The sequence below is a fragment of the Pisolithus orientalis genome, assembly GCF_024613125.1.
Source record: "Pisolithus orientalis strain OTSU chromosome Unknown F5J12scaffold_22, whole genome shotgun sequence".
In the NCBI taxonomy this organism is placed as follows: Eukaryota; Fungi; Basidiomycota; class Agaricomycetes; order Boletales; family Pisolithaceae; genus Pisolithus; species Pisolithus orientalis.
The window spans coordinates 477801-501556 of record NW_026260803.1 but is presented as its reverse complement, the minus strand read 5'-3'; the positions used below and the strand labels follow the sequence as shown (position 1 = coordinate 501556).

At 50.2% G+C, this 23756-nt stretch overlaps 8 protein-coding genes across 8 annotated transcripts; 2 read left to right on the top strand and 6 right to left on the bottom strand.

Annotated features, from left to right (window-relative positions):
• Positions 1-1173: 1173 nt before the first annotated feature.
• On the bottom strand, positions 1174-3084 carry F5J12DRAFT_842297 (uncharacterized protein; the record flags this gene model as incomplete). Its single annotated transcript, XM_051746159.1, has 2 exons — positions 2601-3084; positions 1174-2549 (listed from the first exon to the last, which is right to left on the bottom strand). Coding segments are annotated over exons 1-2 (1382 nt in total), but the record flags the coding sequence as incomplete, so codon positions are not given.
• Positions 3085-3466: 382 nt separating this feature from the next.
• F5J12DRAFT_928263 (uncharacterized protein) lies at positions 3467-6407 on the bottom strand (the record flags this gene model as incomplete). The annotated part of the gene is made up of 13 exons (XM_051749436.1): positions 3467-3529; positions 3582-3645; positions 3750-3802; positions 4043-4236; positions 4375-4462; positions 4653-4913; positions 5099-5201; positions 5315-5381; positions 5438-5566; positions 5675-5702; positions 5729-5795; positions 5818-5964; positions 6223-6407. The coding sequence occupies 13 exons, from the start codon at positions 6405-6407 to the stop codon at positions 3467-3469; spliced, it is 1449 nt and encodes a 482-aa protein (XP_051598503.1).
• A 267-nt stretch (positions 6408-6674) lies between these two features.
• On the top strand, positions 6675-8312 carry F5J12DRAFT_894364 (uncharacterized protein; the record flags this gene model as incomplete). The annotated part of the gene is made up of 3 exons (XM_051747735.1): positions 6675-6717; positions 7080-7341; positions 7409-8312. 3 exons carry the CDS (start codon positions 6675-6677, stop codon positions 8310-8312), a joined length of 1209 nt encoding a protein of 402 aa, XP_051598502.1.
• Positions 8313-9158: 846 nt separating this feature from the next.
• Positions 9159-10547, bottom strand: F5J12DRAFT_784021 (uncharacterized protein; the record flags this gene model as incomplete). Its single annotated transcript, XM_051742967.1, has 10 exons — positions 9159-9197; positions 9336-9435; positions 9464-9489; positions 9625-9663; positions 9781-9794; positions 9871-9972; positions 10022-10057; positions 10092-10373; positions 10437-10464; positions 10500-10547. 10 exons carry the CDS (start codon positions 10545-10547, stop codon positions 9159-9161), a joined length of 714 nt encoding a protein of 237 aa, XP_051598501.1.
• Positions 10548-10986: 439 nt separating this feature from the next.
• Positions 10987-12086, top strand: F5J12DRAFT_842271 (uncharacterized protein). Its single transcript, XM_051746158.1, has 5 exons — positions 10987-11179; positions 11243-11274; positions 11334-11438; positions 11523-11640; positions 11694-12086. Exons 1-5 carry the CDS (start codon positions 11138-11140, stop codon positions 11724-11726), a joined length of 330 nt encoding a protein of 109 aa, XP_051598500.1. The 5' UTR covers positions 10987-11137; the 3' UTR covers positions 11727-12086.
• An 860-nt stretch (positions 12087-12946) lies between these two features.
• On the bottom strand, positions 12947-14858 carry F5J12DRAFT_227689 (uncharacterized protein). Its single transcript, XM_051738482.1, has 6 exons — positions 14595-14858; positions 14359-14532; positions 14205-14260; positions 14049-14130; positions 13906-13991; positions 12947-13840 (listed from the first exon to the last, which is right to left on the bottom strand). Exons 1-6 carry the CDS (start codon positions 14797-14799, stop codon positions 13187-13189), a joined length of 1257 nt encoding a protein of 418 aa, XP_051598499.1. The 5' UTR covers positions 14800-14858; the 3' UTR covers positions 12947-13186.
• Positions 14859-16958: 2100 nt separating this feature from the next.
• On the bottom strand, positions 16959-18358 carry F5J12DRAFT_227578 (uncharacterized protein). The gene is made up of 9 exons (XM_051738481.1): positions 18176-18358; positions 18005-18119; positions 17910-17943; positions 17766-17854; positions 17679-17709; positions 17531-17610; positions 17447-17475; positions 17304-17395; positions 16959-17245 (listed from the first exon to the last, which is right to left on the bottom strand). The coding sequence occupies exons 1-9, from the start codon at positions 18199-18201 to the stop codon at positions 17142-17144; spliced, it is 600 nt and encodes a 199-aa protein (XP_051598498.1). The 5' UTR covers positions 18202-18358; the 3' UTR covers positions 16959-17141.
• Positions 18359-19282: 924 nt separating this feature from the next.
• F5J12DRAFT_723376 (carbohydrate esterase family 4 protein) lies at positions 19283-21402 on the bottom strand (the record flags this gene model as incomplete). The annotated part of the gene is made up of 11 exons (XM_051741447.1): positions 19283-19497; positions 19557-19728; positions 19792-19959; positions 20013-20060; positions 20110-20111; positions 20161-20205; positions 20260-20280; positions 20332-20415; positions 20467-20557; positions 20619-20920; positions 21279-21402. 11 exons carry the CDS (start codon positions 21400-21402, stop codon positions 19283-19285), a joined length of 1272 nt encoding a protein of 423 aa, XP_051598497.1.
• Positions 21403-23756: the final 2354 nt, after the last annotated feature.

Sequence of the window (23756 nt, the reverse complement as noted above, 5' to 3'; positions counted from 1 at the left end):
CGGGCTAAATACGGGGATTCACGCAAACAACACATTTGCCGGTTTGCCGGATTTGCGCTGGAACAACCCTTTGGACTTTCGGCAGGTGGCCGCAGTGGTGGACAAACAAAAACAGGCTCCTATTGCTAGACATTCAGCATACCGGTGGAAGCTCTCCGGTATGACGTAGCAGCAGCGAAGCAAGCTCTTGGTCTTGCCCAAAACGAAGCAACCAAGCTGTGAGAGCAGGTGCACGAGACCGAGATGGATATTCAACAAGTCCGAGGAGAGCCTTGCGGTGAACCACATAGCGTTTGCATCGTAGCAGGTGACTACGTCGATGTTGCATTCTGACAATTGGCTGTGTCTATCAGCTCCAACCTAGGGATGATAAGTCGTGGACTCGTGGCCATGCGTACGGCAAGGTGAATGTGATTTGTGTGTGGGCCGGTATGCTTTTAGCGTTCAATTTATCGATGTGACGACGTCAGAAGCCCAGCGATGACCTTCGTAGCAGCCGTTCCGATGAATGAATTAATAACATCAGTACCCCACGACGAGGTACCCACGTTCATTGCACGCAGCTCTCAGCGACTACCGACACCAACCCCATGGCAATGACAGACAGGGATGCGAACAACTATACGTACTTCGACCAAGACATGTTGATGACGAAGGATAGCTGGACGCTGTGCTTCCGGAAACCTCACTAGGATGATCCGCTGGATTTATAGTGTGACGTCGATGATTGCGGTGTCTTGCGGTGCACCGGATCCTTTGACAACGATCTCACATTTCTGGACCCACGGCTGTATGTCCTCTTTGCTGGTATCTCCAGCTCTTGCGCTCCAGTGTATCCCTTACAAAGCTCTTGGTGCACAGACGAACAGGGTGGTATGTTTACTGTGGTTCATTATACCATTTATCCTTTCACACTCTACGATTTCCAATCCTCCGCATTCCACGCGAAACAAAAATATTAAGAAGTACATGTGCAACGGTGGGTACCGCCCCGCCTACTCGATTAGAGCCTTTGCACATAGTCGAAGGATGTAGTTGTTTGAGTGTTGCCACCTTGGACGCGTGGGGTATTGGAAGTTGAACCTGTGTAGAGGAGAAATGTGAGTGCCGCAGTGGCTTCCGCGACGCATCGGAACGTCGATGAAAATATGCGTTTCCCACTGTATGCGTCTGCTGATACATCACATCTTTAATATTCCTTAACGTTCATAATACATATCCATGCCAATAAGTTACAGTGTCAAATGCCATACTGAACCATCATAGGTATAATGGGTACCAGACCCTGTGGTAAGGACATAGAAACAAATGCTGTATGCGAGAGAAGAAGCCGGAATAAATAGAAAAGGGCAGGTATATAGAATGATGGTACTAGCCGAACCCATGACATTACCGCTTGCTGATGAAAGCGTCGTAAGCTGTCTGAGCATCTTTCAATAGGGTCTTCAATAGCACCCTATCGGATTCCGAGGTTAAATCCTGATGGTTCCAGTGAGTATCATCAAAGTGGAGTGGTAGTTCCTCTGTGAGGTGTTCGATAACAATCTCTTTCCATATTCCCCACACCAAAGAACCCGACGGAAGGAGACCATCCATTATCTTTATCAATTTTTTCGGATCACCGGAAAGCTTCTGGTTATCGCCAGAGAAGAGAAGAAGCGATACTATTGCGCTACAGCGATTGGGAAAAACGAATTTGTCGAGCTTGGGCGAGCCAAGAACATCGCAAAATATCTTCTGCCGGACTTCCTCCTTATCGAATGACACAAACCACAAGTTATACACCCAAGATGTGGCGATGGAAAAAGCAAACATCAGCTGGCCAAAGAAATTGCTCTGTGGGACGCAGATCAACTGCGTGATTGCTTGAGCGATGAGCAGGAAGGAACACAGTTCGACCATGCGACAAGTGTGCTTCGATCGGAAGGAAAAGAAAAACCTTCCACGTGTGACAGCATTAACCACGTTCTCGGCCCCTTTCAACAGAACCAGTTCATGATCACAGCCCAGGATGCCGTCGCCAGGGGGAGAGCCTTCTGCGCACTTCGGGTGATCAAAAAGTAGTTCCCCGGAGCCGATAAAGACGCAGGTCAATCCCCTGGCAAGAATTCCGAGGAGGATCATGGAAAACCCATACCACTCGCCGTACAGGCCACACATGGCACATGTGGCCAGGCTGACGACGATGGGGATAATGGCGCAGATAGGTGGGGAATGGTGAAACTTCATTTGTGGTTTAAGACCGGGAACCTTCTCGAGTCTAGCAATGGTGACATTCACAGGTTGTGTGGTCCTGCCAGTGATCGAGACACCAGGCTTCCTGACGCATTTCTTCATGAGAAGAGAAGCTAGAGGTCCGGTTACCTGCAAAGAGGTCCCGGAGAAAATTCCTTTAAAGGCGGGGCCTTTGGGCCAGCCCTCATGCTGAAGCAACAGGGCGGGGTCAATGTGCACCACTTCGGACTCAACACCTGATCCGGAATTGACGTGCGAATCAGAGACGATTGAATGTGCAAGGCGTCGAAAGCGTTTTCCGATGATGTATGCACCTGCGGAAGCCTCGTAAGTCAATCCTGCCAAAAGGAAAACGGAATTCCTACCTGGAGTGTTGTACCAGCCCAACCACCTCCTACTATCGTAAACTTGGGCCAATGCCACTGTGGACATCGCTTCTTCTCCACCTAGAAGGCCCGCCACACCTGTACTATTTAGAACGAACGTTGTCTGGGCGAACGGGGACGGATTTGCAGCCAGGGACCGAGCCTGAGACTGAACCGTTTCTGAGACTTCGGGGATGTACATGTTAGAATTGGGAAGTTGGGGCATCATCGTTGACACTACAGCCTTTTATGAGTTCCAGACGGTGAGGAGCAACGCATTTCCGAAGCTGGTCGGCCAGGAAATTCGCTGGAGGTCAATTGCGTCGCGGGGGTAGTCAACGTTCCATCGCGATCGATCAGTGAGGCGTATTGGAGCTCCTCTTCCAGTGGGCACAGCTTCATATGAGAAGTGCTACTACGGTGGATACATTGCGCCTATATCACAGGCAGTAATCAGTGGAAGACAGAGTTAGGTCACAAGTGATAGTGCCTTGCATTTGCCGTCCGGGTTCCACGATAGAGGGAGAATAAACGCAGCAGCCTATGTTCTCCTGTGGAGATCAAGAAATTGAAGGACAATACCATCTCTTCCGTAGTCACTGATTCTGGTCTAGCCCTGACAAATGGGTTTGGTGGCGTCGCCAATCTTCGAGAGAGAGAAAACCGCTTGGTGTATGGCTGAGCCACTATAACCGCCTAATAGTGAAGTTCACATTTCGAAACAAAGTCTGACTGCCACGTGCTCAGACGGCGATGCAGTGCCGGATGCCAACCTTTTCCCAGTCCGAACGCAGAAAAGTTATTTGGCGGTGTACTGAACATTGTTGGAATTTCGGCCATCGCAAGCAGTGGTAGACAAATCCAGATCAGAACGCCAGGCGCACAACACATGCATAGGGCCACTCCACGGTTTGGCGGGAGTTCACTGGCTGTGTCCGACCAACATCGGAGCAGTATCTCGGCCTAAAGATCCAAACATACAGTTTGTGGCTCTCTGCCACGAACACACTTGAGATTCGTGTCGTTGATGGCGATCGCGAAATTGCTGCAGCAATGGTAATTCAGCAACGTCGACGATGCAACGACAGATAACCCCACGTGGAACTTGATAAGAAGGAGAATGGATACATACCTACAATTCATCCGAACCTGCAGTCATCGCATTCCGGCATGCCCAGTACCCATCTATCCACACGCGCGCTCTGGGCATATGTACAATTGCATGGTTTGAAACCAGTGATGGGAGCCCACATGCCCCTGCCGAATCACTTGCATTTTTGTGGCAACGAAGTTAACTGAAAAGAACGCGTTTTCGCCGGAAGGCGGTCAGGGTAAATTGGAGGGCGTAAGCTCTTTTTCGTTCGTTGAGTTTGCAATGCGACGTCAATGACGCTGACGAATATGTAGTGTTAAGCGCTGCACTGGATCCCTTGATCCATTACCATTTCCGCCAGCGCCACTTCTAAACCTCTGTTGATGCTGTGGCCTGCTCGTTTACACGAGTGTCTTGGCGTGCACCCAAGACTGAATTTTTGGGAATGACGAGCAAGCTGAGAAACGTGACATCCTGTGACAGTTCGTGAATTTCTGTGACCACGTGACACGTAGTCCCTGCGACAGCCCCTCCATGTCCAGGCTGGAGCATCAAGGTTACATTTCCAAGTCAAATAACAAATCATGAAATACAGACCACACTGAAACGGATACTAGGACTTTTCCAGGCCGGTGGACAACCACAAACAGGTTCGTGTGGTCGGACACTCAACATAGGTACCAACAGAATCTCTCCAATTAGCTGTGGCCACTGGTGCTGAACGTTCAGAGTCTATTCGATCGGCTCCGTTACGAACGGATGGCTCAGCCTAGGAATGATAGGGTCAGTATGCTCTGTCGTTGATGGAAATGTTAGAAGCGCGACGACAACCTTCGTGGAAGCCATAATGATGAATAAGTTAATGACCTCGGTGCCTGCCCCACATGTTCGTTGGAGCTTACGGTCATCCGCAGAGGGCACGCAACACGCCGCCTTTGGTGTACAGCTAATTGACTCACATCCCACAGTAACGACAGGCGGGCCTGCAACGGTGCAGCAATTCCGTCAGATAGCCATATGTTCTCCGGAGACTTGTTAGTGGCAACGAAAACGGTACCCAGAAAATGTGGACTCGGAAACTTCGTTGACACTCCTATTTTCGCTGGGTCTGAAATGCAATGTCGATGATACTTAGCAGTATCTGCGCTGTACTGGATTCCTTTGCCTATTTCCGTCTTCCTCACGACATTTGCGGGTGGAAACGCCTCTTCCAGTGAAAGCTATTCCCGATAAATGCGCGATGGAGCGCAGACAAGTATATAGATTGTGTCAGGCAGTGAGTACGGTACACCTATGTTCTGCTGCGACTACCGTTGCTGATCTCGTATTAGCAAATGAGTTTGGTCACCCCTCCTACATGGTTTTGAGGAACCCATTATTGATTTGCTGTGTCGCTGTGACCCACCGCAACCCCGCAATTGCCGTCTTGACTATCCAAGATTAAACTCAGAAGCAAAGTCGTCGGACATGTGTTCAAGGAATTCCGCTGGATGACGGCTTGCCCCGAACTGCGGATCCCCGTAAGAAAAAATATTTGCACCTGGCAGAACACCGTTGGGCATCAATCGGACGGGCGGAGCGGCGGACAAGAACAATTCAAAACGCCATGCAGTCAACGTACGATGGTATTTTTCCACCAACTGAGCCGGAGTGGTCCAGGAACGTTGAGTGGTACTTGGTCAGCTCCACTATGACCCACGCACATGCGTACCACGGTGAGCTCCGCATGAGCCATGGACCCCACCTGAGTTAACTGCATTTGGTGGCGAAGGTAACTGAAAAGACATTTTCCAGAAGTGATCAGGAGCGTGAACACTGCTAAAGTCTCTCTCGTAGAGTTTGCAATGCTGCACCAACTTTTTTCCCCTCGTGTCTGCCGGACATCCAGCATGGTGGTCCACGGCACGTTTTCGTCCCCCATACGCCGGCGAAACGAAAACGATATAATGATATTGCGGACATTAAACCGACTTCTACTTACTTTCGTTATTCTCCGAGGGGCCGCAACTCTCAACCATCCATACTACATACACACAGCATCACCAGTGTTGTGAATGGTATGATTAATGGCCAAAAGTATAATCGTGACGTCTAGCACCAAACTGTAACGAAAGGCATACGTACCTTGTGATAGGAGGCCTAGGTCGGATCAGATTTGTTGAAAGGAGGCGGTGTGACCTCTTCGAAGGGAACGTTCTCCAAACGGTGATGTCGGAGATGCCAAGGCCACTCCAGTCACGGAGCGGTGACAGGCCAGTTCTAAACATGCACCTGCGACACATGGGTTGCAATTATGCAAGGCACGGACGACGAGAGTGGCTGATCGGTATGACCTTGTGTTGTCCGACACGCCCCATAGTCACTCCATTGTCCCTCTCCCCGAAACAAATATTCGTCTTGTCATGTGTTGTGTTGGAATGGGTGGCACGACTTTGCGCCTTCACACGTAGCAGGTGCCACTGCCACTTGTCATGGGACTCGGTAGCTATCGCGTCGCGTCAGTAGTCATATGGGGCTTGAAGGCCTCACGCGCGGTGGAGTGTGCCTTGCGCAGCGTGACTAAGGTCACTCTGCCTCGTGTATCCTCGTGTATCACTATATCGGTGGGACATTTCATTACCCGCCCCTGCCGGCACTTCATATATAGCAGACTGGTTGTCTGGCGTCGCCTCTGCGACGGAAGGGTGCGTCCAACCTGGGGGACTAAAGGGCATACAAAGATCTGTTTGTACATACCTGGTCTTTGTCAGATCAGAGAAGTCTCGTATGAAAATAGTGGAGTAAAGGAGAGGAGCAAAAAGAAGCCTGTCCGGCTTGACTCTGTTCCGGTTTCGGGGACGGTCAGCGTGTGCACCAACATGCCGTCCGACGGGCCGTATAAAGCCATCAGACGTCGGACTGCGCAGAGTTTCCACTTTCTTTTCATTTTTTTTTTTTTTTTGTTTCTTCTGCTGCACGCAACGGCGGCGACGAGGGATATGATGGTGGAAAAGCGACAAGCGGCCTCGTCCGGGAGTGGAGCAGGTTGGTCCCCCGTTTTATGTACTGTCGGTTCGGTAGGACCCGCGTCTATAAGGGACGGAGGGAACCTTTCCTCACTAGTGCACACTGCACTGCATGACTGGCTGATAGCTTAGCTGGGCTCAGCTTGCCTCGTTGCTGGATTCATACTAAGACGTCTCGTCTTGTCTTGTCGTGTATCCCAGCGTCTTTTTCTTCTTTCTCTTCTCTCTGACACCCCGTCATGTCGTCGTCGCCAAGCGACACACCGACGCCGTCTTCGCAGACGTCGGTGTCGCCGACATCCAGCTCTGGTAGCTCCTCTTCCTCCTCTTCGTCTTCCACCTCTGATACAAGTACAACTACTAACGTCACGACTCCACCAGCTACTACCACGACTTCCTCCTCCCCCACCCCTACTTCATCGTCGACAACTCCAACGACGTCCGCCTCTCCGTCTACTTCTCCTACCTCATCTGCAAATGGAGGCTCCCCTACCACCAATGGATCGGGTACTACGTCCAGCGGTGGCTCTTCAGAGGCAGGCAGCTCCGCGACGTCCGCCCCTGCTGCGGCTACGACTACATCGACTCCACAGTCTACGGAGGTGCAGACGACAGTGACGTCCGCGGTACCTACGACTTACTTGTAAGCCATAAAATTTCTGATCCTCACTCTTTCATCGTGCCCTGACCATCGCATGCCCACGATGCAGATCTACCGATGCTGCAGGATCGACTGTCGTAATTACAACTACGTTTGCAACCACCGTGCCGACGACGACGACGATCAGCACTCAGTCGAGTGCATCAAGTAGCACTCCGATAGGCGCTATCGTCGGTGGTGCTGTTGGAGGCGTCGTTGCCCTCGTTGCCCTCGCATTCTTGATCTACTGCATCAGGAGAAGGTCATCCAAAGACGAGTTTGATGGGGACTTTGATCCAGATCGCGTCGTTAGCCGCTCAGCCGGAGGAGGCGGCACCCTTCCACAGCTCGATCTGGCAGAAGAAGCAAATAATATCACGCCATTTAATGCCTACGCCGCCGATGCGGAGCAAGGGATGCGGCAATACGGTCAATCACCGTTTGCCAGCGGCCCTTCGGCTATGGGTGTAGCGGGCGTCCAGGCACAGCATCAAATGCCTAACTCGCCTCCTCCCCCGAGCTCGCCGTCACATTACTCGGATGGCCAGTCTTACTATCAGGGCGCGGGAGGTTCAGCTAGCGGGCACTCCCCCCAACAATCCCTCTCAGTCCGCCCACCGCCGGGTGCAGCGATGCTGCCTCCACATCAGCAGCAGCAGCCGTTCATGTACGGCACTGCCCCCGCAGATTGGCATGCTCCTCGTCCGGGCTCATCTCCCCCGCCGAGCACCGTTCCCAGTGCAAGTGCAAGCTCGAGAAGTGCCAAGGAACGTGAGGCTGCTGGTGGAAGAAGCGCGTATGGTTTGGGCCTGGCAACTCAGCACGAAGCCCCGGAAGGTAGTGGTTCTATGCTGGGCTCCTCAGGAGGGAGCGGCGCCGGGGTTGTTGTGCACCAGGATGCGGGAAGAGCTCCAGATGCAGAGGCAGAGGCGCCGCAAGAGATCCCGCCTTCCTACGATTCAATACAGCACTAAAAGGTGGTGGTGAACGAACGACATTAAAGAAATGTATATGCTTTCACTAGCAAGACGACAAGCAGGGCATGGCAACACGATCTATCCACAAAAAGGCGGAAAGGCCATCCTTGCCTATGTCTCGTTACGACTTCGATGGTATATTTTTTTTTTCCTTTCAAGAGCTCGCTCTTCTTTTCATCCCCCACTTTCGATCAAGTGCTATCATCTTCTTCTATCACGCTATGATCTACCTACCCCTTCTAACGCTTAACGTACTGTGCTCTCTTAAATGGACGTGAGTTTTGTAAGTATGCATATCCCTCCCTCCCAAAGCCACAGGCGCCTCGGTCTCAGTAGTGGCGCGTTGGTGTTTCGTTCTTCACCACACTGCCTCGGTCCTTGACCGGCGACCCTCTTCCCTCTGCTTTGATCCTTCACAAATCACCAGCCCATGTCATCCTTCTTGTTCCTCGTCCCTTGTGCCTACTTGGCTGTGCCTCGCCTGGGCCGAATCCGATCATCACAAACAAGCATGGCTGTTTCGTTCAGCGTGCCAAACATGCCGTTTATTTCGATCCGCCCTTTCTGCAACATGTGTGGGATGATGGAAGAGGGGAGATTGGTCCATCGAAGGAGACGTCGGATATATATATAACATGGACACTTGACTGACGATTACGAAGATGGACTCTGCTTGGTCGGACTTTTTTTCTTGGAAGAGTTGGGGTATTTAGTGTAGATACAACGTACGTGTATTATTATTTAGTGCGCTCTCGTCGACTCGAGAGCTATCACGACATCGGTAGGTAGCCAAGCGCCCTGGTGATAACGAACAGATAGGCTGGGCAAAAGTGAAGGGTCTTATCAATCCCTATCCTGTGTGGTGATGAGTCGTGCCCCGATCTGTCCGATAGGCAGACAAGGCTGTCAATGATTCGGATGATGAGTCGGACGCTGATGGGGGCGTTCCGCATCCGATCGTTCAGGGGATGTAAGTATGTACCGGTATCCAATAGCGTGCGGTGTTGCATGTGAACTCACCACAAATTCCACATACCCGCTCCACGGCACCTGAGGAAGAACAGTGGCAGTTTGAAGCACAATATAGACCTTACTACTCTGCGCCTCAAACTGCCAGTGACTACGAAGCAAAGTTTATATGGACCTACCTATGTATGCGAAGTGCAGGTTTGACCTGGGAACTTGTAAAACGGTGGCAAGATATTATATTTAGGATCGCTGAAGACGATGTCAGCGAACATAGTACGGCAACCTGCAAGTAGCCCGGTTAGTGCGTGTGTAAAATATAGCCATAGAAACCAATACATACGCCGATACCAGACCGCCGGGTACAAGGGGCAGTGTTAGGCTAGTTGATTCATTGCGACATGACCATGTGCAGTATTAGGCACAGGAGTGTTCTCGTTCGGGGAATGGCATCCGCCCGCCGCTTGGACAGTTGCACACTCGTTAAATCCCTGCTTACCGCATCAACGGGTGCTAAAAATGTAGATGGAATGATAGCGAGAAAGGTACGAGTGGCACAATATACAATATATCACCATCCTGTACCCACCCAACGTTCCACAATGGTTGATGGCATTCAATCTATCCAATTTGAAGTGGGTCAAATCGACTTTAGGGAGAAAGACATAGGGGATGGCAAGGCTGTAGGGCGCTACGAGTGTATGACGAATCGACCCCCGAGAGCATATATATATACGTACTAGTTAAGCCGGAGAAGCGGAATATGGTGACTTGACCTTGAAGATATGTGTGTTGCAAAGTGCAGCACACCAGCGTCGTATGTCGACCAGCAGAGATCGTTTATAGGTGTTTTCATTCCGTCTGGTGAAGAATACCGACCTCGTCGAGCACTGCGAGGGTCCGCGTATACAACAGGAGATATGGTGAGCTGTGTTGTCGGCACAGTCATTTTCCCCGCCGTATTACTGCACACCAGGATGATGGTGATAGTAAAAGAAGCGTGGAATTTATGTAAGCCCCGCGTGAGAGACTCCGCCAGATGGAAAGTACAACCATGTGAGAACCAGTAGTAGTGACTCAATAAATCGACAACTATAGACGAATGTGCACAAAACATGCAACCACCCAGCGTCCAATCCAGCGGGACAGACGCACAGATTGGCGAGCTGCACTGTGCGGTAATCTGCAAAAGAAATGTGTAGCGTTGAGTCCACATACCATGGACAGGTCACCACATCCGAACGAAGGGAAGCCGGTGCTTGGCATGGGGTAAGTACCAACAGACACTATCTAGGCTAAGCAACGGCACCCAACCCAACCGCCATGGCGCGCCCAAAAGGTTAATAAAGCCAGGTAGGTCGTAGAAAAAAGAGTTGAAGGAAGAATGTCCTTCGCACACGGCCCCCGTTGCCTGAACTTGCCTCTCACACAGCTTCTGACTTCATGCATCATGTCTCCTTTGTTTACGGCTGACTATGATACGACCTAGAGCTCACTTGAAGCTCGGTTCACAAGAAACCTCGCATTTGCATGAGGCACAGACAGAATTGTAATGACTACAAGTTTGTATCATCCCCCTATTGCCCCCTATTCCCTAGTATTATATTATTATATAGTGCCCCAATCCCCCCTTCCCCTCCCCCGTTCCTGCCACTCTTCCTTCTCTGCGGACCACCATACAGCCTTGACTTCTCCAATGGATTCAGATTCCACTAAAGGCGAGCTGCTCGGTTCTAACACAGGCAAAGTAAGGATTTGAACAACTTTGTCATTCACCGGCTAACATATTTTTTCATCCACCATTGTCATCCTACGAACTGTGGTTCATTTTCAGCATAGTTCTTGGAGCGATAGTGATGATCCTCACCACACTACTTCTGCTTATGTTCAGTCTGTACGTTTGGAATATCGACTATCTGTATCTTATTCACACTCACCCCACAACCAGCATTGAGCGTTAGGAAAAACTCTCGCTTCGCACGGCCCCTGACCGGTATGATCTGCCACTACAAATGAGAGCGGGTCCCGTCTCAAGTAACTTTGTGCTCCCAGTGTATATGCGAAAGACACACTCCCGGTGCATAATGACTTCAATGCCTCGCCACGATATACTCCTCTCCGGTCGATGTTATCGACCATTGTACTTCCGATATGCAGGTGTGTGTTCGCCGTATTGATTTTCGTTTTTTTTTTCACGACACGTGTATCTTGTAAGCCATCTGACCTTTCCCCCCCAACTAGCCTGTATTCATTCTTTGGGTCTCTGTCCAATTTTTTCTTTCATCGCAAGGATCGTAATTCTTTGCCAGAGGAACGTTCCGCTGGAAGGTCGCGTGAACTTCCCCGTTCGGCTACGCGAGTGTATGTCAGCTCTTCCGTGCGATCTGCTGTTACAGATGCCAACGAGAACAGGCCCCATTCATTTTATGTTCGCCGTCAAAATAGGAAAGGGACTTTTCCGTGGACCTGAGGACCCACCGCCAGTATACCAGGGCCCGTGAAACCCACAATAGGGAGATGGCATGGAATTTATGACTCTATCACGCGGCCTCAGATTTTCGTTGGCTGTATAACCGCAAACTAGTAATCTCGGTCCCGTAATGAATAAGTCAGTGTAGTGGACTCCGGCAAGTGCAGTTGACATCGAGGGCAGACAAGTGCCTTGAGTCAGAAATGGCTCTTCTAAGCTGGAAATCCAGAGAACCTAGGATATGTCAGACAACTGTCGACGGCTGTGGACCGTCGGACTCGTGGGGCTGTGGATAGTAGAGGGCTGTTGTTGGTGCTTGTTTGTTCCATGACGTCGGAAGCGCTTACAAGTCACTTGGTGCTGCGCTGCGGGGCAGTAATAAGCCAAACTCTGCAGGATAGGTGAGTGACAAGCTGTGTACTCCTACATACAAAAACACCCACCTAGGATATCCTGGGTCCATACGGCTTCGACGTCCCCAATGACCCCCGTACCACAGAGCTCAGTACTACTACGACCAAGGGCACTAATTAATGGTGACACTCAGACAAACCAGGCAAGGAGTTCATGATAGGAACTCTATCATTGGCCGGCTAACATCCCATCCTACCAGCCATTCTATCAAAATGCTTATTTCATCGTGGCCGCTGTTGCGGTAATCCTATTAATCCCGCTTCTGATGTGCAGGTGGGCATCTGTTTATTTCTGCACGTGTATCTTACCTTTCCCTCCCCCCGCAACCTAGGGTGTGCGCTCTCCGCAGGTCTCGTCGCCCTCTCTCCAACTTTTTCGTTATTCGCAGGGGTCTTCGTTCTAGGCCAGGGGGACCCGACTCCGCTGGCACTTCGCATGAACCTTACAGAACAATGCCCCTCTCGCCTATTGGGATGACACATCGCCCCTCTGACAGACCCGCGGTAACAGGCGGGAACGGGCGCAACTCATTCTATGCTCCTGGAGAATATAGGAAAGAAGCTCTCCCTGTGTATGATAGCGTCGGCGCCCCACCACGGTATGCAGAACCTGAACGGACTCCCTATGGATCTTCGCCCGCGGATCAACCACTATCCGGGGGTCTGAGGGCCCCACCGCCTACCTACCCAGGACTACGAAATTCATGATAAAGGGATGACTTGGATTTTACAGATTTTCATTGGTGTTGTTCTTGTATGACTTTACCACAAACTATTTTCGACGCATTTTTCTTTTCGCTGCCACGTATGGACAAGTATGTATTTGTTGTGGTCACGACTGCGGAAGAGCGTTTCGACCGCAATAATTCAAAGTAGTCATGTTCAAGTCATAATACACGATACATGACGTGCATGCCCATTATATGGATGTAAAAACTTAAGAGATGGAATGACATATCGTACACATTTCTATGTTTGATATCTGGCCAGAAACTACATGTGGATATGCACGGAGAATAAGATTAGTAAACACCCCTTACACCCTCCATCCTCGCTCTGAGCGCATGGAGAACCTCCAAGTTTTTCTTCCTCTTCTCTTCGATAGGTCCGCTGAGGGCTTCTTCCCACCATTTGTCGCCCGTTTCTTCGGCACTGGTCTTCCATCCCCCCGCAAGGAACTCTTTGAACCGCTTCATAGATCCAGTAGGTGGGACACGCATAGCTCGAACCTTGGCCCAATGCGGTGGAGGGTTAGATGCCGAGTACCTCCGTGGCACAGCCCCGGATTCGGCACTAGAGTCGACCGGAGGTTTGCAGAAACCCTCGCAAGCGAGTGCAACAGCCGGTGGGACGGATATCCTGCCCTGCTTGAAGCAAAGCTGGGAAACGGCGATGCAATGGAGGACGGAACCATCGGGTTCGACGATAGGGGTACGAGAGCGTTTATTCGTCGCAGCGAATGCTTCATTGAGGGTCTTCTCGAGCTTGTCAGTGTCACTGATGAAGCCATCTGTGTTTAGTGTCGCGATGCCGTTCAAGTTCAAGTGGTTCGGTGAGCTGGTATTGGTGTCGCTGTCGGCGGGCGATTGGTCATGAGTAGAAATGGCTCCGTTGGACATAGCTTCGCCGGTACGGCGACGCTTGGGAGGCGTGACAAAACGCGCAATGGCATACAGCTATGATGGGTGGTGAATACACAAACAAAATACAACTAAGTTATATGATGGAGAGAAACACCTACCCATTTCTGGTCCCAGGCTGCAATGGATATCCTGACCTCATATCGCGCAAACATGGGTATCTCACGTATAAAGTGATAATGAGTAGCTATAACGGTCGGTCTTCATCACCACGCCGGTGGTCTAAGTGTTAAATCCGACCTACCCCCGAGTGCGATAACTCCCTGGCTGACACTCCAGGCTGGAAACGCTTTCCACATTACTCTGAGACGTGCAGAATCTAGAGCCTGCAATTCATACATTTTCATAGTTAAAAAATATCCTCGTTTGCCAGTATAGTCAGGAACGCTGACGAACGTACCTTGGCATAGCTTGAATTGCTAAGATGCATCCCAAACATGTCCACATCATCGATACCTGTTCTACCAGTCAGTCGAAAGTTCCCTAAGAGCAACCTCACGAAGCACGCAAGGTTGGACCACGAGTTGTGTCACGCGAGCCAAAACCAAACTCACTTGCCCATCGTCTGTAAGTCGTCACCAGTTCGAACGGATTGGTCCCGACAGGACAAAGTGCTTCCACGCGCTCCGCGACGATCCGGTTCCGTTCCGAGGATGACTTGAAAAGTAAACTCGCTCGTAGAAGGAGGAACCGAATCCTTGCTACGATGATGGGCCAGAACACGCGGACTGCGAATGGGAAAGCGGTGTTCGGTTTAGCCGGACTTAGGGGACAAGATTGGAAGACGTACCATGCCAGACGAACGGCCAAGAGCCTGCATTAACAAGGAAGACCAGAAAGACACACAACCTGAGATAGTCCATGTTGGCACGAGTAAGGGTATTGAGTTGCGCTCCGCGAACCAAGTCTAGGGCTTTATAAACTCGTGCCACGGCTGCTGGCAACGTGGGTATCCTAGTGAGCACCGCTAGATGATGTCTGTCGTTTGGGGCCATTTCCGATGTGTATGGAGAATGATCCGACTCAGGAGGGCGTGTGTATTCCTTGGGTATTCCTGTGCATGCGATGTGAACGCATTTTTATTGGCCTGAAGCGGTACATTGCCCAAATAAGAAAGACGCCTGAACACACTTCCGACAACCGCGGTCTTACAACGTCTCCACATTAATATTATACTGTTTCACCGTTGTCTTTTTATTTATAAGACGTCCAATTGTCCAAGTCATGGATATGTCTCGGAATAATGGATAAGACATACGTTCAACAGACCCCTCCACCTACTACGCTTGCACTGGAGTGCTTTCCTCTGCGAGACAAGGCTAATAGTCCGTGAAGCGATTTGGGGGGACGCGCGTCAAATGACGATGAGGTGAGGTTCACGAGCGCCAAGTAGTGTCCGTCGCGAGAGACCAGACTAGTCACTAATAAGGAACACGTGTTCATAGTGACCCATGAGTTCCAGTCGGACAGTTTTCGTCATGATCGCATGTTTTCTGCTTAGTGCTATAAAAATGCACATTTCATTTCTGAGTACATACCTATAGATATGACGCTGCATCTGTAACATTAAACAAACAAAAATAAAACAGCTGATTGCGCGACTTTTGCAGCACTGCTCCTGCGCAACTTTTTATACTACCCCTGCATAATTTTTAACACAGCCACCTTGTACCACTTTGCACTAGCTAGGAGGGCAGATAAAATAGATAAACATAGGCAGGACGTGAACACAGTTCGTCGGCACCCTCTCCAGTCATCCTGCCCAATCCACGAGGCCGTGATGCCCCACAGGGCCCGCTCGAACGATCGACCCCCTCCCCCGCCCCTCCCGCCTGGTGGCGGGATTGCTCCTTCGGGAAATTCCCATGGCATCGCCACCTGCAAATTCATGTGACCGCACTCCGCGCCACAAGTCATCACTGGCCTAGCAAATTTGGGCCCATTTCTTGGCAAAATACCCATTATTACATGGGTTATGTACAGTAGCATCGAAACGAGTCCCGAGGAACGGGCGAGGAGTGCGTGTAGCCCTGACTCACTCGCTCCCCCGTGCACGTGCCCTGCTTAGTCAGTAGCTGTGGGCACAGCCACCTGCAAATTTTCTGCGCATTACTGCAAAAGTCGCGCAATCAGCTGTTTTATTTTTGTTTGTTTAAATGTTACAGATGCAGCGTCATATATAGACAATCACCGAGACGCTTGTCAATTAACGAGCTAACGGCTGGTATCCTTGACATGGCCAAATCCGATTGAAGAGGATATCCGCATAAGTATATCTTTCTATCGAGGCTGTCTAACTTCCTTTGGTTTGGCAGTCCCGTCTTCTCTTGTGAATGTATCGACTTCAGATCACCGTCACTGTGGATAGCGCGAACCAGCATTTACGTTGTTGCACAGTCACGTTCGGATAGGACGGCGCCGCAAGTGCAATTGCGGATTGGCATCAACCTGGACGCACCGGGTAAGGTTCATCTACGTAAACATCGAGTATCTAGTGGACCACCAGACGGCGAGGTCGTGTGATAGCATTTCTATGTACAAGGACAACACTTCGAATGGAAGCGACAGTAAGGTGACTTACTCCGCAGAGGCATCACTGGGGCCATTTCCAGGTTGAACCTTCCCATACTGTCTTCACCAAGCCACTCAAGTTTCTTAGGTGTCATGTCTCCCGAAGTGACGTTGGAAGTTGATGGGTTAGAACAGACTTCCCAACGCATCCCGATATGGGGTGGGGGGAGCCAAGTTCAGGACTGAAGTACAGAGGACTTCCGGTTTCTGGCTCTCGTATCTCTGAAGTGTCAGGTGAACATCCATAGAACTGGTCTAAAGGGATGGTTCGCTCCTACCTGCCTCCGGCCAAACGCTCTTCTCCACGCCGAGCTGGTGACTTGGACGTACACGTACCTCGTCCCCCTGCCCAGAGGCGGGAAGCTGAGGGTGGTCACTCAGAACACACACGACTATTAAGATCTACTTGTTCCACGAACTCCACGAGGGTATTCCCCGCTGCTGGTAATTTGACGCGGTAAGGAAACCAAGTTCGTGCAAATATCTCGGCAAGATAGGTTTTCCAAACCTTCCTAGAGTTCAATTGCGCCACGTGCGCAGAGAAACTGGAAGTTAACGAATGCTAGTGCTCTGTGAATCCCTTGCACAAGAGGCATCCCGGGCCGCGAAGTTGGTTCAGTTGCTCGATGACAGTTGGAGGTTGCTGAAGCGCTGAAGGTCCGGCTATGCTGAATCAAGCAGGGAAACAAGAATGCACATCAGATCGGAGAAAGCAATGTTCAAGGTAATTTGCAGGTCTAAGGTATCATGAGTGTTAGCAATCCAATCAATCTACGTCTCCCTGGGGAGCTGGCTTTGTTTCCGACTTTTCACTAGTGGCGAACTCTAATTGGCGTTGGCTACGTGCATTAACTGCACTCAAATAGGTATCTGCATTAAGAGGCAACGTGAGTACATCGGTTCAAGTTGAACTTGATGTCAAACCTACTCCAGAACAAGCTGACGACGCTTACCACCACAAAACGCAGGTGGTGCGGCACGATAGAGAAGTTGATGATTTGGGTTGGGATGAACACAATCCTGTGACGCGAAGTGTAACAATGCCCCCGAGTTCCTCACATGTTTGCTTACCAGTTACGGATCAATGTAGGTTCATAGGCCTGTTGGTCAATCGTGAGTGTTTTCTTAGCTCGGCTCAGCTACGATTTGACTTGCCGTGCGGAGGCGTTCCACGGCACCGGGAAGACCCTGCCCCTCTAGGGTGCTCATGGTACCAAAGAAGACTGCCACAGCAACTTTTACCACGTGTAACAATCAGTATCACATCATAGATTCAAACGAGGCAAGGCCCGGGGATGTCTACCTGGTGTGAGTATAGCCTGATCAAGCCATACCTGCGAACAGTATCGTTAAAGGCTCCGATGAGAAGACGGCGGAAACAACTACATACACGATAGACAACCGCTTTTGTGGGGCTCGAGAATTTGATGCGATTGAGCAATTGGTACCATTTAGTGAGTGCGGGGCCAAAAACGGCACCTAATATCACCAATAGTTAATTTGTCATCGGCCGAGACGTAGCTTGAGTACGGACCTCCGTAAAAGGTGAGTCTAGCAGTCCGCATGAACTATCCATAAGTGTTGGTTAGAACGGTCGAAGTGCCTGACGCCGGAAGCGAGGAATCTTACATCGTGGTTCTTCCCCCTTTGTTCGATAGCTTGTTGTGCGATAACGTCCCCTGCGCCAAACAGGAAGGCCGCAGTTGCGCACTGTGCCAACATGGGGCGGCGAATCAACGCTGCACTGAAGATGGAGTAAATTTCAAACAGCAAATCACGATGTGTGTGCACCAGACGGACTTGTAAAATTTCAGGAAAGATGCCATGTCCTGTCAATAACGCGAGAGAAGGATGGAGCTTGCACCGGTCGTCGACAATGGGCCTCCAACTTCGTTTTGTGTGTATTGGTTGGAGGTCAACTTATGAACAGTGGCTCGCGGAGGGCCGTCGGTTCCCATTTGGACTTTGGTCCGGCCGCTGAACGCTAATCACTTCAGCCGGCTCCACACCAAGCAAGCTCTAAACCCTTTTGAGGGTCGACCACCTTCATCCCCGCAGAACATTTGGTAAGTATTAGTTGCACATATCGTCAGTTTACTGGTTCGGACTACTATGATTGAAATGTCAATATTTGACAATGCTAACTTACAACCCCATATACCCGCAACCTCGGACGCTTACCAGTGGTGAGTGAGTTCAAGCGTCCAAGGTTGCAGTGGTATTGTGTTATGCTGTCTACAACTAATGCCGGCGGATATACTATATACTGCAGACAAACTGACGTTGCCCTGTGGCTGTCTAGTCTAGTCACCAGACTAGAACCAGTAGTAGTTATAACTTGGGCAAGTCCGAGTCCCGCTTTCCCAGCGTATGCCAAACGTTACATTCGGAGTGCAATTTTGAATTGACATATCTGCCCAGGTTTGCCCATGGGTGAGAGGTTGGTAAAGTCTTTGACTGTCTAACTCCTTCTAGGGATGTTGCCGGTATTTCCCATCATTGAACGGGGGAGACGTGGCAATTTGATTTCACAAATTTGCGCTCATTTATGTTTGGAAAGAATGGACTATGAAAGAGAACATTAAGCAGATATGTGGTCGTGAAATGAAAAGCCAAGAGGAAGTGTCCCAAGCAAACCCGGAGTCCTGTGCCTAGTGGAAAGGTATGTATGATAAAGTAAAGGTGAAGAATGATGCAGATCCACAAGAATCAAAACGTAGGTTTCTATGTAATGCGAAGTCCAAAGGGTGTATGTCCGTGACCAAAAGGGTGGTCCAAAACGCATAATGGTTCATAACTACAAAGTACGTACCGTAACGAGGCGTATCCATGAGCATGAGCAAAGGTCGCAGGTCCCGATTACCTTGCAATCGCCGCAGAGATGCCAATACAGCGTATTCTCTAGGATTATGCACAAAGCATGCTGCCCACTAACGCGACAGTGAGGACTAGCCAACCCACTGATTTGACAGGAACAACTTGAGCAGCATTCGTTCCTGCAGTAGGAGTGCTTGATGTCGCAGTTGCGGTATGCGAGGCAGTCGAAACTGTTGTATTTGCGCTATCACCCGCTGTCCCATTGGCACTCCCAGTGATCGACCCGACATGTGTGCCGTTGACGTCTGAGGAAGAACGTTCGTGTCGATACAAACACGCATTCCATTTGAAAACTAATACTTACATTGCGCAAAAGTGGGTAAGGTGTACCCATCCTCGACGTATGGCTTGGTTATGTTGAGCGCCACACCTACAGGAACGAGGTGTTTGAACACGGATGTTAGGTTGCTATACCACTTGATTGCCTCAGACATCGTAAAGTTCGATAGTTCGTGGGTAAGGAAGATCGTGCCAACCTGCAGAATGGAACAGGTGGAGGGCATAAGATTCATTTGCGGTGTTAAAAAATGGTCACGTACATCATCGAAAGTACCGCTTGCCGCTGCGTCGACGAGGGCTTGGTAATTGCCATCGGTTACTGTGGCATTCCCAAGCCAGTCACTTGAATCATACTGCCAAATGATAGTTCGTAAACCCATAGCGTCCGCAATTGCCCTAATGCGATCGTCGACATCGCCATAGGGTGGCTGTAGCCTCGTACTTCAGTGAGCGAATCGTCAAGCAACCGTGCAGTCCTTACCCTCCAGCAAGTTGGCGTTACGCCAATAACCAGCTCCATCAGTTGCATCTGGAACAATGTCAGACGTCGCAGGAGTAATCATATACATATACCGCACAGCTTAAAATTGTAAGACTGAGCAATGGTGCAAACAAAAACGATGTCTTACTGTAATAGAGTTCAGCGAAAGCCTCTTCATTCGTCAATGCAGTCACTGTATAAAGGCGGAGTCAAGGAACATCACGTGCAAGCATCTAGATTTACGAACTATACCGGTGGGACCAAGTATCTGTGTGCACTTTCAGCGCAAATACGTATGTAACTTAACAAAAGCACTCACGGACGCAAATTTCGTGACCATCAGCTAACCCACGTTGAGCTTCTAGGGGTACGTTCATGATGTTGCTACCGATGTAGAACATAGCTATGACACTATCATGAAGACGGCGTATCTTCCCCAAGGGTTGCAACTCACTAGCTGTCTGGTTCTGCGATTGCAAAAAGTCATAGAACCCGTTGTGTCCACAGTATGGACCGTCGTCAAAACCGTAGCCCAAAGTACCCGGCTGGTTGTGGCACGCGTGCAATTAAATTGTGTGTCCAGTTGCGTCGATAAGACACACTAACCTCTGGAACGGTGACGATATCATCCGGAATTCCTGCCATTTTTGGGGTCACACAATGACTAAAAGTCCACCAACAGTCTGGGTCGTTCGAAGGGTACGAAAAGCCACCGAAGTCGCCAGAAAGGGACTGTGGCTGAGTTCCCTTCGGCGAGATGTTTGGAACCTGGCTCTGAATGCTGTTGTACCGATTCTGTGCCGCAGAATCATTGGGCAGGATGGTGGCCACCGTCCAAGTCGGGGGAAACTGGTTTTGTGCTTGAGCAACTGGCGGGTAAGTGTAAGGGGTACATTCTACGTTGGGATCTAGTGTTGGAGTGTGAGCGATAAGCTGGTAGAATCCATTTGAAAAACGTAATGGCGTGAGACCGACGCGCGGACACATTTCTGTCAGCATATCGCACAGCCTCATAGCGTATACACGATCACGGCGAACTGTCCTTATGAGTGATCATCAGGCGCAGCACCGCACTTGGATCCGATTCGTATTGAGCACGAGTTCTGGTAAGGCAAGAAATACGTCCACTCGTTCTGGAGCCACATCACCGAGGGCGCAGCGATGACGAGAAGTGACCCACGAACATGAGGTGCGCGACCACCAACTAGCCAGGTCGTCCCCTCAACCCACTCTCAAAAGAACTCGTCAAGAAAAACCATCACAAACCTGAAATCTGAGCCTCTCCCTCCTCAGTAGTGCGATCCTGAGCGACTGTCTGGGGCAGAAAAGCGAGTGCACCGATGAGGATTGACAGTGCTGATGACGAAGCAAAGAGTGACAGGAAATGCATATCGTCCGTGCGGTCGGAAGTCGCAAAGGATCAGCACAAGGGAGAAGACACCTGGTACGTGGAACCCGGGCGAGGTAGAGGTGGGGGGGACCAGAAGGAGAAGTGACAGACATACTGGGATAATATGCGGGGCGTCTCATCGGCGGCCACCCGTCAGGGCCGGCATCATGTCTTCCGGGAAGACGTTCACGATGTCACTTGAAACTTACGTGCATCGATCGAGTAAAACTTTAGCAGATATGCAGTCCGGGGGGCAGGTCCTATGAGGTCTTATGAGGTCCTGTTGGTTATGTGATAGATGTCGATGAGATGCGGCTGCCAGTACGCTGCTTCGGCAGTTCGATGGCTAAGCCCGATCGGTACCTTGATACTGTAGTTCTAAGGTACATTATAGTCAGTGGAGGCACGGGCTGTGTCCTGTCTAAAGTCTAGACACTTGTTGATCACCGGACAATGATGTGAGAGACACGCGCAAACCACCTGGCGTTGGGCTGGTCAGGCAAAGCCAGAACAATTTGCAGCCACTCACCCGTGGGCATACTCAGGCCCTCAGACGGAAGGACATCGTAGGCCCAATAGGCCTCTGGACGACCTCCAATGCGTGCCGCTGGGCAACTATTCCCAAGCTCGGGCCCTTCTCGCGAAGTCGACGTCGTAAAGGTTGCATAATAAACGTTACGTACACAATACGTACCGTGGAGGTTGCCTCAGGTTACATAATTTCTCCCAGCCTTCGTTCGTTATATTCATTCGGAAAAATATTTGCGCATCATGCGCTCAGCGGGACCATCGCGGGTTCCCGACTGGCCAGACTGCTTCTATAAGTATATAGAAAAGGAACGACATGCACCCGCAAATGGTGCCGGCGATGTCCGAAGGCTCTGCTCCTGTACGACTGATTCGCGCTTTTTTTAACTCTCTGCTCAGGTGACGGTGATCGTTTCCGACTGCCATCATTCGCCATATTCTATGATGGAAGGATGTCAACTGTATGAAGGGCCGGACTGGGCAAAAACAAAGAATCTGCGTAGTCCGGAGCCACTATAGAACTGCAGGTGCATGAGCGACAATGTTCTAAGGGTGTATTGGTATGCTAAAGTTTGGTTCACGAAAACAAGAATACTGTCATTTTAGAGCCAGAGCGACCACGACAGGTCAACGAACGTATACACTCGACGGCTTGCGCCTTGCCTCAGAATTCGCCAGGTTCGTTTGCCAGATGACGTAGTCATTGTTCCATGGTGCCTATTTACACTCTTCCATGGGGTCGGGTCCAGGGTGACACTTTTGTTCACCATGTGGGCATTCCATATATGCAAAGGTGAGTCCATCTCTGTCAGGATTACACCCTTTTGTTGAACATGCAACAATAGCCTGGGGTCGCGTGCGAAAATTGTGTGCGTACATGCTCGTGGATCGTGGTATGCCAAGTGCAAATGAATCTTGGCACAGAGTGCCGAGGTTGCTCTGGTTGTTTACACGTATGTGGCCTTCATTTCAGAGGGCATCGACATTTCGATACAGTATAATTATGGAGTATACGTGGTCATGAAGACAATGACGAAACTACATCTGGAAAACAGCTACGCGACGCGGCTGTTAACAGCTCTTTCGCACTTGAGCGAGCCCTCTCATTGGCCAACAGGTGTCTTAGCGAGTCTTACGACAAGTCACTTCCAAACGGAGGCAGGTATAACCTGCTCATTCCCTCGGGTAGTTTTGCAGATGTAACTTTGACATGAATCCATTCAATCAGACTGCAGTCAAACGATTTACTGCATAGGTAAGTACTATTTAGGTGTCGACCCTGGGCTTGGACTGTGCGGTCAAGTTCGCACAGCTACGTGAACATAGTTGCCTTTGCTGTAACCTAGAAAAAATTTTCTGCAATGTGCCGAGGAGCATCCGATGATATGGCCGCCAGAAAGAGCTGAGCGGTTGTGGCAGTACCCGAAGTTTGTGGTCCGTTGTTCATACTGCATATTCTATGATTTTTTTTTACCCAATCAACCCTTCACCAATCAAAATTCTGCGCCAGAAAACAGGTGCTTTGAATAACACTGTCACAAAGTGGCGGGATCCCGTGTGAACACTCACCAGCTTAGGAAGACATGTTGAAGCCAAAATTTCGACATACAACTGGTGAATGTATAGTATGACAGATGCATTCCTTATCCAGGGAGCTCCTTGCAGATCTTTGGTTAACACTTCCACTGTCACATTGTGGGCCTCCCATCCAGTAGACGTGAACAGGTAGCAATGCAGTCATTGGGAAGAGTCTGCCAAATGAGGGATGTGACACATGCTTCATGCAAATGAACATTGTCAACCTCCAATGAGACTGTATGCATTAC

Coding starts and splice junctions, on each gene's coding strand:
- F5J12DRAFT_842271 (XM_051746158.1), top strand. CDS start 11,138: ATGATCCTCACCACACTACTTCTGCTTATGTTCAGTCTGTAC. Junction 11,439..11,522: donor ATTGTACTTCCGATATGCAG/GTGTGTGTTCGC, acceptor CCCCCCAACTAG/CCTGTATTCATTCTTTGGGT. Junction 11,641..11,693: donor TTCCCCGTTCGGCTACGCGA/GTGTATGTCAGC, acceptor CAACGAGAACAG/GCCCCATTCATTTTATGTTC.
- F5J12DRAFT_227689 (XM_051738482.1), bottom strand. CDS start 14,799: ATGGCCCCAAACGACAGACATCATCTAGCGGTGCTCACTAGGATACCC. Junction 13,992..14,048: donor GGGAGTTATCGCACTCGGGG/GTAGGTCGGATT, acceptor CGACCGTTATAG/CTACTCATTATCACTTTATA. Junction 13,841..13,905: donor CAGCCTGGGACCAGAAATGG/GTAGGTGTTTCT, acceptor CACCCATCATAG/CTGTATGCCATTGCGCGTTT.
- F5J12DRAFT_227578 (XM_051738481.1), bottom strand. CDS start 18,201: ATGGCATCTTTCCTGAAATTTTACAA. Junction 18,120..18,175: donor TCTTTCCTGAAATTTTACAA/GTCCGTCTGGTG, acceptor CTCCATCTTCAG/TGCAGCGTTGATTCGCCGCC. Junction 17,246..17,303: donor CGTCGTCAGCTTGTTCTGGA/GTAGGTTTGACA, acceptor CTCTTAATGCAG/ATACCTATTTGAGTGCAGTT.